At 69.5% G+C, this 11,910-nt stretch overlaps 2 protein-coding genes across 2 annotated transcripts in view; both read right to left on the reverse strand.

The window, feature by feature from the left end:
* The window catches only part of VARS1 (valyl-tRNA synthetase 1), a gene marked incomplete at its 3' end in the record, with an annotated part of 33,100 nt that extends 24,964 nt beyond the window's left edge, over nt 1–8,136 (reverse strand). The window contains exons 1-8 of the mRNA XM_065654712.1: nt 7,848–8,136; nt 6,493–6,823; nt 5,610–5,753; nt 4,870–5,002; nt 4,175–4,380; nt 3,444–3,528; nt 2,642–2,742; nt 1,753–1,880 (exon numbers count right to left, since the gene is read on the reverse strand). Coding sequence (XP_065510784.1) covers nt 1,753–1,880; nt 2,642–2,742; nt 3,444–3,528; nt 4,175–4,380; nt 4,870–5,002; nt 5,610–5,753; nt 6,493–6,823; nt 7,848–8,020 — 1,301 coding nt within the window. The remainder of the gene's footprint in view (nt 1–1,752; nt 1,881–2,641; nt 2,743–3,443; nt 3,529–4,174; nt 4,381–4,869; nt 5,003–5,609; nt 5,754–6,492; nt 6,824–7,847) is intronic.
* Nucleotides 8,137–8,447: 311 nt separating this feature from the next.
* On the reverse strand, nt 8,448–11,513 carry NEU1 (neuraminidase 1). The gene is given in 5 exon segments (XM_065654713.1): nt 8,448–8,722; nt 9,972–10,196; nt 10,199–10,280; nt 11,139–11,178; nt 11,180–11,513. Coding segments are annotated over 5 exon segments (732 nt in total). The 5' UTR covers nt 11,341–11,513; the 3' UTR covers nt 8,448–8,498.
* Nucleotides 11,514–11,910: the final 397 nt, after the last annotated feature.

Below are 11,910 nucleotides of genomic sequence, written 5' to 3' on the forward strand. Positions count from 1 at the left end.
CTATGGGGCTGGGAGGTGCCTGGGAGACTCGCTATGGGGCTGGGAGGTGTTTGTGGGACTCGCTATGGGGCTGGAGGGGTCCTTGGGGGACTCGCTATGGGGCTGGGAGGTGTTTGTGGGACTCGCCGTGGGGCTGGAGGGGTCCTTGGGGGACTCGCCGTGGGGCTGCTATGGGTCTGTACCAGGATCTATGGGTCCCCACGGGTCTGGATCTATCCCCATGGGTCTCTATGTGTCTCTATGGGTCCGCAGGTGTCCCTGTGGGTCTCTATGGGTCTGGATGTACCTCTGTGGCTCCCTATGGGTCTCTGTGCGTCCCTATGGGTCTCTATGGGTCTGTGGCTGTCTCTATGGGTCTCTATGGGTCTCTACGGGTCTCTATGGGTCTCTGTGTCTCTATGGGTCCCTATGGCTCCCTATGGGTCTGTGTGTGTCCCTATGTGTCCCTATGGGTCTCTATGGGTCCCTATGGGTCTGTACGTGTCTCTATGGGTCTCTATGTGTCTCTATGAGTCCCTGTGGGTCCCTGTGGGTCCCTGTGGGTCTCTATGGGTCTGTACATGTCCCTATGGGTCCCTGTGCGTCTCTATGGGTCTGTGTGTGTCTCTGTGGGTCTCTGTGGGTCCCTATGGGTCCGTGTCTATGGGTCCCTGTGGGTCTCTATGGGTCTGTACATGTCTCTATGGGTCCCTATGGGTCCCTGTGGGTCCCTGTGGGTCTGTGTGTGTCCCTATGGGTCTGTGTGTGTCTCTATGGGTCTGTGTGGGTCTCTATGGGTCTGTGTGGGTCTCTATGGGTCTGTGTGTGTCTCTATGGGTCCATGTGGGTCTCTATGGGTCTGTACATGTCTCTATGGGTCCCTATGGGTCTCTATGGGTCCCTGCGGGTCCCTGTGGGTCTGTGTGTGTCTCTATGGGTCTGTGTGTGTATCTGTGGGTCCCTGTGGGTCTGTGTCTATGGGTCCCTATGGGTCTCTGTGGGTCTCTATGGGTCTCTATGGGTCTCTGTGGGTCTCTATGGGTCTCCACGGGTCTCTATGGGTCTCTATGGGTCCCTATGAGTCTGTACATGTCCCTATGGGTCCCTATGGGTCCCTATGGGTCCCTGTGGGTCCCTATGGGTCTGTACATGTCTCTATGGGTCTCTATGGGTCCTTATGGGTCTGTGTGTGTCTCTATGGGTCCCTGTGGGTCCCTGTGGGTCTGTGTGGGTCTCTATGGGTCTGTGTGGGTCTCTATGGGTCCATGTGGGTCTCTATGGGTCTGTACATGTCCCTATGGGTCCCTATGGGTCCCTATGGGTCCCTGTGGGTCTGTGTGTGTCCCTATGGGTCTGTGTGGGTCCCTGTGTGTCCCTGTGGGTCCCTGTGGGTCCCTATGGGTCTGTGTGTGTCTCTATGGGTCCCTATGGGTCTGTGTGGGTCCGTGCGGGTCTCACCAGCGGGTCAGGCTGTCCTGGATGGCCGCGGTGAGCGCGTGGCCCAGGTGCTGTGGGTCCCTGTGGGTCCGTGTCTATGGGTCCCTATGGGTCCCTATGGGTCTGTGTGTGTCCCTATGGGTCTGTACATGTCCCTATGGGTCCCTATGGGTCTGTGTGGGTCCCTATGGGTCCCTATGGGTCCCTATGGGTCCCTGTGTGTCCCTATGGGTCTGTACATGTCCCTATGGGTCCCTATGGGTCCCTATGGGTCCCTATGGGTCCCTGTGCGTCCCTGTGTGTCCCTGTGGGTGTGTGGGTCCGTGCGGGTCTCACCAGCGGGTCAGGCTGTCCTGGATGGCCGCGGTGAGCGCGTGGCCCAGGTGCAGGCTGCCGGTGACGTTGGGGGGCGGCAGCACCATGGCGAACACGCCGCGGGGGTTGGGGGCCGCGACGCCCGCGCGCTGGGGGCGGGGCCGGGCTCAGCGGGGGCGGGGCCGCCGCCCGGCCACGCCCCCCTGCCCGCCCGGGCCCCGCCCAGCGGGGCGCACCCACCAATCAGCTCCCGCACCCCCCCCCCCAAGCAGGAGCCCCCAGCCAATCGGCTGCAGGCAGGAGGCCCCGCCCACCGAGGACGCCCCGCCCCTCAGGGGCCACCAGGCCCCTTTGCCCCCGTGACCCCTGGGACCCCCCGTGACCCCCCATGACCCCTGGGTCACCCCCCCCGTGACCCCATGACCCCCCCTGTGACCCCCATGACCCCTGGGACACCCCCCCGTGACCCCTGGGACTCCCCAGTGACCCCGTGACCCCCCGTGACCCCAGTGACCCCCCATGACCCCCATGACCCCCGTGACCCCCCATGACCCCCGTGACCCCATGACCCCTGTGACCCCCCGTGACCCCTGGGACACCCCCCCCGGTGACCCCATGCCCCCCCCCCGTGACCCCCATGACCCCCCATGACCCGCCGTGACCCCATGACCCCTGTGACCCCCCATGACCCCATGACCCCCATGACCCCCCGTGACCCCATGACCCCTGGGACACCCCCCCGTGACCCCCATGACCCCATGTCCCTGATGACCCCCCAGTGACCCCCATGACTCCTCCCCTGCCCCCCATGACCCCCCATGACCCCCCGTGTCCCCACGACCCCCCATGACCCCTCCCCTGCCCCCCATGCCCCCCAGGACCCCCCGCCCGTGACCTTGACCCCGCTCACCCCGTACTGGGGCCGGAACAGCCCCTGCTGCTCCCACCAGGGGTACCACGCGGCCTCCACGAAGCGGGGGCTGTACGAGGCGGGGAGGGGCTGCGACACGTCTGCGGGGGGGGGACGGACGGACACACGGACAAAGGGACACGTCAGGGCGGGACACGCGGACACGGGTCCTCGTGTCACGTTTCCCCCTGAGGCCCAGAGACCCCCAGGGTCCTAAAACCCCCCAGTGACCCCCAGGGTCCTAGAGACCCCCCCCAGGGACCCCAAATAGCCCCCAGGGTCCTAAAACCCCCCAGTGACCCCAAATAACCCCCAGGGTCCTAAAACCCCCCAGGGACCCCAAATAGCCCTCAGGGTCCTAAAACCCCCCAGTGACCCCAAATAACCCCCAGGGTCCTAAAACCCCCCCGGTGACCCCCAGGGTCCTAGAGACCCCCCGAGGGACCCCAAATAACCCCCAGGGTCCTAAAACCCCCCAGTGACCCCCAGGGTCCTAGAGACCCCCTGAGGGACCCCAAATAACCCCCAGGGTCCTAAAACCTCTCAGTGACCCCAAAGAACCCCCAGGGTCCCAGAGACCCCCCAGTGACCCCAAATAACCCCCAGGGTCCCAGAGACCCCCCAGTGACCCCAAATAACCCCCAGGGTCCCAGAGCCCAACCAGTGACCCCCAGGGTCCTAAAGCCCCCCAGTGACCCCCAGTGACCCCCAGGGTCCCAGAGCCCCCCCAGTGACCCCCAGTGACCCCCAGGGTCCCAGAGCCCCCCAGGTGACCCCCCGTCCCCCCCGGGTCCCCTCTCACCCTTTTTCTGCCCCGGGGGGGTCTCCACGTCGTACGTCGCCCCCTGGGGGTCCCGTCGCTCCTTGCGTCGCCCCCGACCCTGCGCCTGGGGACACGTGACCCCCCGGGACCCCCGTGTGAGCCCCGGGACCCCCCCAGAGACACACGCGACCCCCTCAGTGAACCTGTGACCCCCAGTGACCCCAGTGACCCCCAGTGACCCCATGACCCCTATGACCCCCCCAGTGACCCCAGTGACCCCATGACCCCTATGACCCCCCCAGTGACCCCATGACCCCTGTGATCCCAAAACCCCTCTGACCCCATGACCCCTATGACCCCCCAGTGACCCCACGATCCCCTATGACCCCCATGACCCCAATGAACTTCCATGACCCCCCATGACCCCCATTGGCCTCCCAGTGACCCCATGACCCCTGTGGCCCCCCCAGTGACCCCAGTGACCCCATGATCCCTATGACCCCATGACCCCCCCATAACTCCATGATCCCCATGACCACAATCACCTTCCATGACCCCCCATCACCCCCATTGACCCCCAGTGACCCCATGACCCCTATGACCCCCAGTGACCCCTATGACCCTCAGCGACCCCTATGGCCCCCAGTGACCCCTACGACCCCATGGCCACTATGACCCCCCAGTGACCCCCTGACCCCCCCGACCCCCCCTGGGACTTGGGGGGCTCAGAGGTCCCAAGGGTCAGAGGTCAGAGGTCAGGGGTCGCCCACCTGCAGCTCCCGGTTCTTCTCCTGTTTCTGTTGGAATTTCTCCAGTTTCTCCCGTTTTTTCGCCTCTTTCTTCAGCTGCGCCGGAGTCTTGGCGGGGGGAGGGGCCGAGTCCTGCCCCATAGATCCGTCCTGCCCCATAGATCCGTCCTGCCCCCCGGGCTCCTGCCCCACGGGCGGCTCCTCCTGCCCCGCAGGGCTCAGCTCCACTGGAGACAATGGGGATGCGGCTCTGGCCCCGCCCCCATTCCTAAGCCCCGCCCCCCTCTCGAGCCCCACCCCCTCCAAAGCCCCGCCCCTCTGAAAGCCCTGCCCCCCTCTCGAGCCCCACCCCCTTCCTAAGCCCCGCCCCCCTCTCGTGAGCCCTGCCCCCTCCTAAGCCCCGCCCCCCTCTCGAGCCCCGCCCCTCCGAAGCCCCGCCCCTCCTAAGCCCCGCCCCCTCTCGAGCCCCGCCCCATTCCTAAGCCCCACCCCTTCTAAGCCCCACCCCCTCCTAAGCCCCGCCCCCACTCTGATCCCAGCCCCATCCTAAGCCCCGCCCCCCATGTTTCCTGCCCCCCGCCCCTCCCACTTTTCCAGCCCCTCCCCCACCCCTTCCCCCCAGCCCCACCCCCCCTCAGCCCCTCCCCCACCCTAAACCCCCCCCAGCCCCTCCCCCAGCCCCTCCCCCACCCCCCCAGCCCCTCCCCCTCGCTCACCCGGGGGGAGGGGCGGCCCCGCCCCCCACGGCCCCACGGCCCCCAGGACCCCCCGGAACTGGGGCAGCCGCAAACAGGAGTCGAACCAGCGCAGGACGGACGGGAACGGGGCCCGGGCCGGGCCGTCCAGCACCTGCGGACACACGGACGTCGGGGGGACAGCGGGACAGGGTGGGGGGGGCGGGGCGCGGGCGGGATGGGGGGACATGGGGACATAGGGGGACAGGGGGACATGGGGTCACTGGGGGGGCTTTAGGACCCTGGGGGTCACTCGGGGGGCCCTGGGACCCTGGGGGTCACTTGAGGTCACTGGGGGGTCTCTAGGACCCTGGGGGTCACTCGGGGTCACTGGGGGGGCTTTATGACCCTGGGGGTCACTTGGGGTTACTTGGGGGCTCTGGGACCCTGGGGGTCACTTGGGGTCACTGGGGGGGCTTTAGGACCCTGGGGGTCACTTGGGGTCACTGGGGGGCTCTGGGACCCTGGGGGTCACTTGGGGGGGCTTTAGGACCCTGGGGGTCACTTGGGGTCACTGGGGGGGCTCTGGGACCCTGGGGGTCACTCGGGGTCACTGAGGGGGGTCTCTAGGACCCTGGGGGCCACGGGGACATGGGGGGCAATGGGGGGATACGGGGGAGACACGGGGGGATATGGGGGGGACGCAGAGACACTGGGGGGCCATGGGAACATGCCGGGGGGGGGGGGGGGGGTCCCGGGGTCAGAGGTCAGAGGTCACGCACCCCGCGGAAGGGCCCCAGGAGGGCGCAGGTCACGGTCACGTCCGCCAGCGTCGGCCCCGCCCCCACCAGGAAGCTGCGCCCCTCGAGCTGCGACTCCAGCGCCCCCAGAACGCGCAGCAGCTCCCGGCGCGCGCGCCCGCGGGCCTGGGGGGGCACGGGGGGCAGCGGGGGGCGGCAACCCCCACGGCCCCACAGGACCCCCCCCTACGCGGCCCGACCCCGCCACGGCCCCCCCTAATGGGTCCTGACCCCCCCAAGGGGTCCTGACCCCCCCAAACCCCCCCCCAATGGGCGCTGACCCCCCCAACTGGATCCCGAGCCCCCCAGACCCCCCCAGTGGGTCCTCCAGCCCCCCATGTCCCCATGTCCCCCAGAACCCCCCAGGGTCCTAAAGCCCCCCCGGTGACCCCAAATAACCCCCAGGGTCCCAGAGCCCCCCCAGAGCCCCTCAGGGTCCTAAAGCCCCCCCGGTGACCCCAAATAACCCCCAGGGTCCCAGAGCCCCCCCAGAGCCCCTCAGGGTCCTAAAGCCCCCCCAGTGGCCCCAAATAACCCCCAGGGTCCCACAGCCCCCCAGAGCCCCCCAGGGTCCTAAAGCCCCCCCGGTGACCCCAAATAACCCCCAGGGTCCCACAGCCCCCCCAATGACCCCAAATAACCCCCAGGGTCCCAGAGCCCCCCCAGAGCCCCTCAGGGTCCTAAAGCCCCCCAGTGGCCCCAAATAACCCCCAGGGTCCCACAGCCCCCCCAGTGACCCCAAATAACCCCCAGGCTCCCAGAGCCCCCCCCGGTGACCCCAAATAACCCCCAGGCTCCCAGAGCCCCCCCCAGTGACCCCCCCGTGACCCTCGGGGTCCTAAAGCCCCCCCGTCGCCCCGCTCACCTGCGCGTCCCCCCCCTGGGCGATGGCCCCCGCCGGCGCCAGCTCCCTCTCGGCGACCCCCACCCATTGACGCACCAGCGCCGCCCCCCCGGGCCCCCCCCCCAGCATTTGGGGGGGGCTCAGGAACCAGGCGACCGGGCCGGGCCCCCCCAGGAGGGTCCCCCCGGGGGTGCGCAGGGCGGGGAGGGGGGTCCCCGAGTCGGGGGGCGGGGGGTGGGCGACGTGCTGGATTTCGGGGGGGGGGCCGGGGCTGAAGGCGGCGGCGATGAGGACGCGCTGGGCGCGGGGGTCCAGGGGGGGGGCGGCAGGAACAGCACGGGGGGGGACATGGCTGGGGGGGGGATGGGGTTATTTATTGGGGGGGGGGAATGGGGGGGGCGAGAAATGGGGGTTATTGGGGGGTTTGGGGTTATTGGGGGGGAATGGGGTTATTTATTGGGGGGGCTGGGGGGGGGAATGGGGTTATTGGGGGAGGAATGAAGTTATTGGGGGGGCTGGGGGGGTCTGGGGGGGTCGAGAAATGGGGGTTCTTGGGGGGTTTGGGGTTATTGGGGGGGGAAATGGGGTTATTGGGGGGGCTGGGGGGGTCTGGGGAGGTCGAGAAATGGGGGTTCTTGGGGGGTTTGGGGTTATTGGGGGGGAAATGGGGTTATTTATTGGGGGGGGATGGGGTTATTGGGGGGGCTGGGGGGGAATGGGGGGGCTGGAGGGGGCGAGAAATGGGGGTTATTGGGGGGTTTGGGGTTATTGGGGGGGGAATGGGGTTATTGGGGGTTTGGGGGGGGGGAATGGGGTTATTGGGGGGGTCGAGAAATGGGGGTTATTGGGGGGTTTGGGGTTATTGGGGGAGAATGGGGTTATTTATTGGGGGGCTGGGGGGGGACGGGGGTTATTGGGGGTTACTGGGGGAGGAATGAAGTTATTGGGGGGTCTGGGGGGGTCGAGAAATGGGGGTTCTTGAGGGATTTGGGGGGGGAATAAGGGGGGAAATGGGGTTCTTGGGGGTCTGGGGGGGTTACTGGGGTTACTGGGGGTCTGGGGGGGTCTGGGGGGGTTACTGGGGGTCTGGGGGGGTTACTGGGGTTACTGGGGGTCTGGGGGGGCAGGAACGGGGGTTCTGGGGGGATTTGGGGTTCTTGGGGGTCTGGGGGGGTTACTGGGGGTCTGGGGGGGCAGGAACGGGGGTTCTGGGGGGATTTGGGGGTTCTTGGGGGGGCCCGGGGGGGGCAACGGGGGCTCTCGGGCGTCACCGCGGGGAATTTGGGGGCAAATCGGGTAATTGGGGGAACCGGGGGGGTGGGGGGGGGGTCCCGGGGGTCACGTGGGGTCCCGGGGGTCACGTGGGGTGCCGGTACCTGCGGCGGCGGCGCGAGGAGACGCACGTGGGCTGCGCGGGCAGCGGCGGCTGCGCATGCGCGGGAGCGGCCGGTTCCCCCCCCCCCCCCCCCCGAGCGCGCCTGCGCGGCCGGGACGGCGCGTCCCGATTGGCTGGAGGAACGAGGGGTGGGCGGGGCTTCGGTCGGACCATAGAGTGTCCGCCCGGTCGCCTTCCCGCCCCGCCCCTCCGGGAGGGACAGAGCGGCGCCCGCGCCGCCCAGAGCGCCTCCCCCTGGCGGCGGGGAGGGGGGAGCGCGGCCCTCGCGCTGTTTTCACACGGAGGGACCCAGGAGTTCGGGCACCCCACCCCCCCCCCGCAAAGGACCCAGGCGGCCGGGACCCCCCAAAAAGGGACCCAGGCGTCCGGGACCCCCCCCCCCCCACACAAGGACCCAGGCGTCCGGGACCCCCCCCCCCCAAAAAGGGACCCAGGCGTCCGGACCCCCCCCCCACCACAAAGGGACCCAGGCGTTCGGGACCCCCCCCCCAAAAAGGGACCCAGGCGTCCGGGACCCCCCCCCAAAAAGGGACCCAGGCGTCCGGGACCCCCCCTCACAAAAGGGACCCAGGCGTCCGGGCTGAGCCGCCCCCCTTTATTGAAGCCCCGCCCCCGGCGCGGGTGGGCGTGGTCAGGGCTCCCCGCGGATGCTGACGGTGGCCAATGAGACGCTCTCGGTCGAGAGGCTCCGCCCCTTCTCGTAGATGACGTAGAGCAGGGGGGCGGGGCTTCCGTCGGGCCCGGGGGGCGGGGCCGCCAGGGAGGAGTAGCCGCTCGGCCCCGCCCACACGCGCAGGCCCCGCCCCCACCACGTGGTGCCGTTGCTGAAGCTCCAGCGCAGGGTCAAGTTCACCCCTGGGGAGGGGGCGGGGCTTGGGCGGGACACGCCCACACCGACCACGCCCCCTCCCCGGGTTCGGCCCCGCCCACAGCGCCCCCCCCCCCTCCCCCGAACTCCTGGGTCCCCCCGAACTCCTGGGTCCCCCTGAGCCCCCCAAACTCCTGGGTCCCCCCCCGAACTCCCTGGGTCCCTCCCGAACTCCTGGGTCCCTCCTGAACTCCTGGGTCCCCCCCAGAACTCCTGGGTCCCCCGAACTCCTGGGTCCCCCCCAGAACTCCTGGGTCCCCTCCCGAACTCCTGGGTCCCCCCAAACTCCTGGGTCCCTCCGAACTCCTGGGTCCCCCCCAGAACTCCTGGGTCCCCCTGAGCCCCCCGAACTCCTGGGTCCCCCCCAGAACTCCTGGGTCCCCCCTGAGCCCCCCGAACTCCTGGGTCCCTCCCGGACTCCTGGGTCCCCCCGAACTCCTGGGTCCCTCCCGAACTCCTGGGTCCCTCCTGAACTCCTGGGTCCCCCCCGAACTCCTGGGTCCCCTCCGAACTCCTGGGTCCCTCCCGAACTCCTGGGTCCCTCCCAGAACTCCTGGGTCCCCCCAGAACTCCTGGGTCCCCAGAACTCCTGGGTCCCCCAGAACTCCTGGGTCCCCCTGAGCCCCCGAACTCCTGGGTCCCCCCAGAACTCCTGGGTCCCCCGAACTCCTGGGTCCCCCCTAGAACTCCTGGGTCCCTCCCGAACTCCTGGGTCCCCCCCAGAACTCCTGGTCCCTCCCGAACTCCTGGGTCCCCCCCCGGACTCCTGGGTCCCCCCCGAACTCCTGGGTCCCTCCCGAACTCCTGGGTCCCCCCCAGAACTCCTGGGTCCCTCCCGAACTCCTGGGTCCCCCCCAGAACTCCTGGGTCCCCCCCCCGAACTCCTGGGTCCCCCTGAGCCCCCGAACTCCTGGGTCCCCCAGAACTCCTGGGTCCCTCCCAAACTCCTGGGTCCCCCCCGAACTCCTGGGTCCCCCAACCACTCCACCCCCAAGTAGCCCCCGAACTCCTGGGTCCCCCCCAGAACTCCTGGGTCCCCCCGAACTCCTGGGTCCCTCCCGAACTCCTGGGTCCCCCCCCGAACTCCTGGGTCCCCAGAACTCCTGGGTCCCTCCCGAACTCCTGGGTCCCCCCAGAACTCCTGGCTCCCTCCCGAACTCCTGGGTCCCTCCCGAACTCCTGGGTCCCCCCCAGAACTCCTGGGTTCCCCCCGAACTCCTGGGTCCCCCCCAGAACTCCTGGGTCCCTCCCGAACTCCTGGGTCCCCCCCGACTCCTGGGGTCCTCCCGAACTCCCGGGTCTCCCCGAACTCCGGGCCCCCCCTCACTCTGGCTCTCGTGCGCGGGTTACTGAAGAACATGACGCCCCCGGTGAGGACGACGCCGGCGGCCACGGCCGGGTCGGGCAGCGCGGGGACGAAGGCGACGCCGCGGGGCGGCAGCGTCTCCCCCCCGTCCCAGCTCGCGCCGCCATCCGGCACCGGCACCGGTAGAAGTTTTGGTTCCGGATGTTCAGCCCGATGGAGCCGTCGGGCAACTCGTAGGGCTGGGGGGAGGGGAAAAACGCCGGACGCCTGGGTCTCTCGGATGCCTGGGTCCCCCACACCCGGACGCCTGGGTCCCCTGCACCCGGACGCCTGGGTCCCTCGGACGCCTGGGTCCCCTGCACCCGGACGCCTGGGTCCCTCGGACGCCTGGGTCCCCCACACCCAGATGCCTGGGTCCCTCGGACGCCTGGGTCCCCCACACCCGGACGCCTGGGTCCCTCGGATGCCTGGGTCCCCCACACCCGGATGCCTGGGTCCCTCGGACGCCTGGGTCCCCCACACCCGGATGCCTGGGTCCCTCGGATGCCTGGGTCCCCCTGCACCCAGATGCCTGGGTCCCTCGGACGCCTGGGTCCCCTGCACCCGGACGCCTGGGTCCCTCGGACGCCTGGGTCCCCCACACCCGGACGCCTGGGTCCCTCGGACGCCTGGGTCCCCCACACCCGGATGCCTGGGTCCCCTGCACCCGGATGCCTGGGTCCCTCGGACGCCTGGGTCCCCCACACCCGGACGCCTGGGTCACCTGCACCCGGATGCCTGGGTCCCTCGGATGCCTGGGTCCCCCACACCCGGACGCCTGGGTCCCCCCACCCCTGGCCTCCTGGGTCCCCCGGTCGCCTGGGTCCCCTGGACACCTGGGTCCCCCACACCCAGATGCCTGGGTCCCCCCAAACTCCTGGGTCCCCCGAATTCCTGGGTCCCCTATTCCCACCCGAACTCCTGGGTCCCCCCAACCCCTGGGTCCCTCCCGAACGCCTGGGTCCCTCCCGAACTCCTGGGTCCCCCCCTCCCCTGGTCCCCCTGACCCCCCAGCTCCCCCCGGACGCCTGGGTCCCCCCGGACGCCTGGGTCCCCACCTGGCACTCGTCGGGGGTGAAGTCGTGGGTTTGCGGGGGCCCCGAAGGGGATGGCGGGAGGGTCCCCCCCGGCGCCAGCTCTGCCCCCCGTCGCGCTCAGCAGCAGCGTCACCCCGTCCCGCTCCAGGGTCCCGTGGCCGCAGAAAACAGGCGCCCCCTGGCAGGGGGGAGGAGTTTCTGGGGGGGACACGCACACGCACATACACAAAACCGCGACCCGGACGCCTGGGTCCCTCCCGGACGCCTGGGTCCCCCCACCTGGGTCAGAACACCAGGACCCCCCTGGCGGTGAGAAGGAGCTGATGGGGGGGGGGACACATAACGGAGAGCCGGACGCCTGGGTCCCTCCCGAACGCCTGGGTCCCCCCACCCCCCAGGTCCCTCCCGAACGCCTGGGTCCCTCCACCCGAACTCCTGGGTCCCTCCCGATCTCCTGGGTCCCCCTCCGAATTCCTGAGTCCCCCGAACTCCTGGGTCCCCTGTTCCCACCCGGAACTCCTGGGTCCCTCGAACTCCTGGGTCCCTCCCGAACTCCTGGGTCCCGACTCCTGGGTCCCCTATTCCCACCCGAACTCCTGGGTCCCCCGAACTCCTGGGTCCCTCCCGAACTCCTGGGTCCCCCGAATTCCTGGGTCCCCTGTTCCCACCCGAACTCCTGGGTCCCCCGAACTCCTGGGTCCCCTATTCCCACCCGAACTCCAGGGGTCCCTCCCGAACTCCTGGGTCCCCTATTCCCCCCCGAACTCCTGGGTCCCTCCCGAACTCCTGGGTC

The sequence above is a fragment of the Caloenas nicobarica genome, chromosome 35 (genome assembly GCF_036013445.1).
Source record: "Caloenas nicobarica isolate bCalNic1 chromosome 35, bCalNic1.hap1, whole genome shotgun sequence".
Classification (NCBI taxonomy): domain Eukaryota; kingdom Metazoa; phylum Chordata; class Aves; order Columbiformes; family Columbidae; genus Caloenas; species Caloenas nicobarica.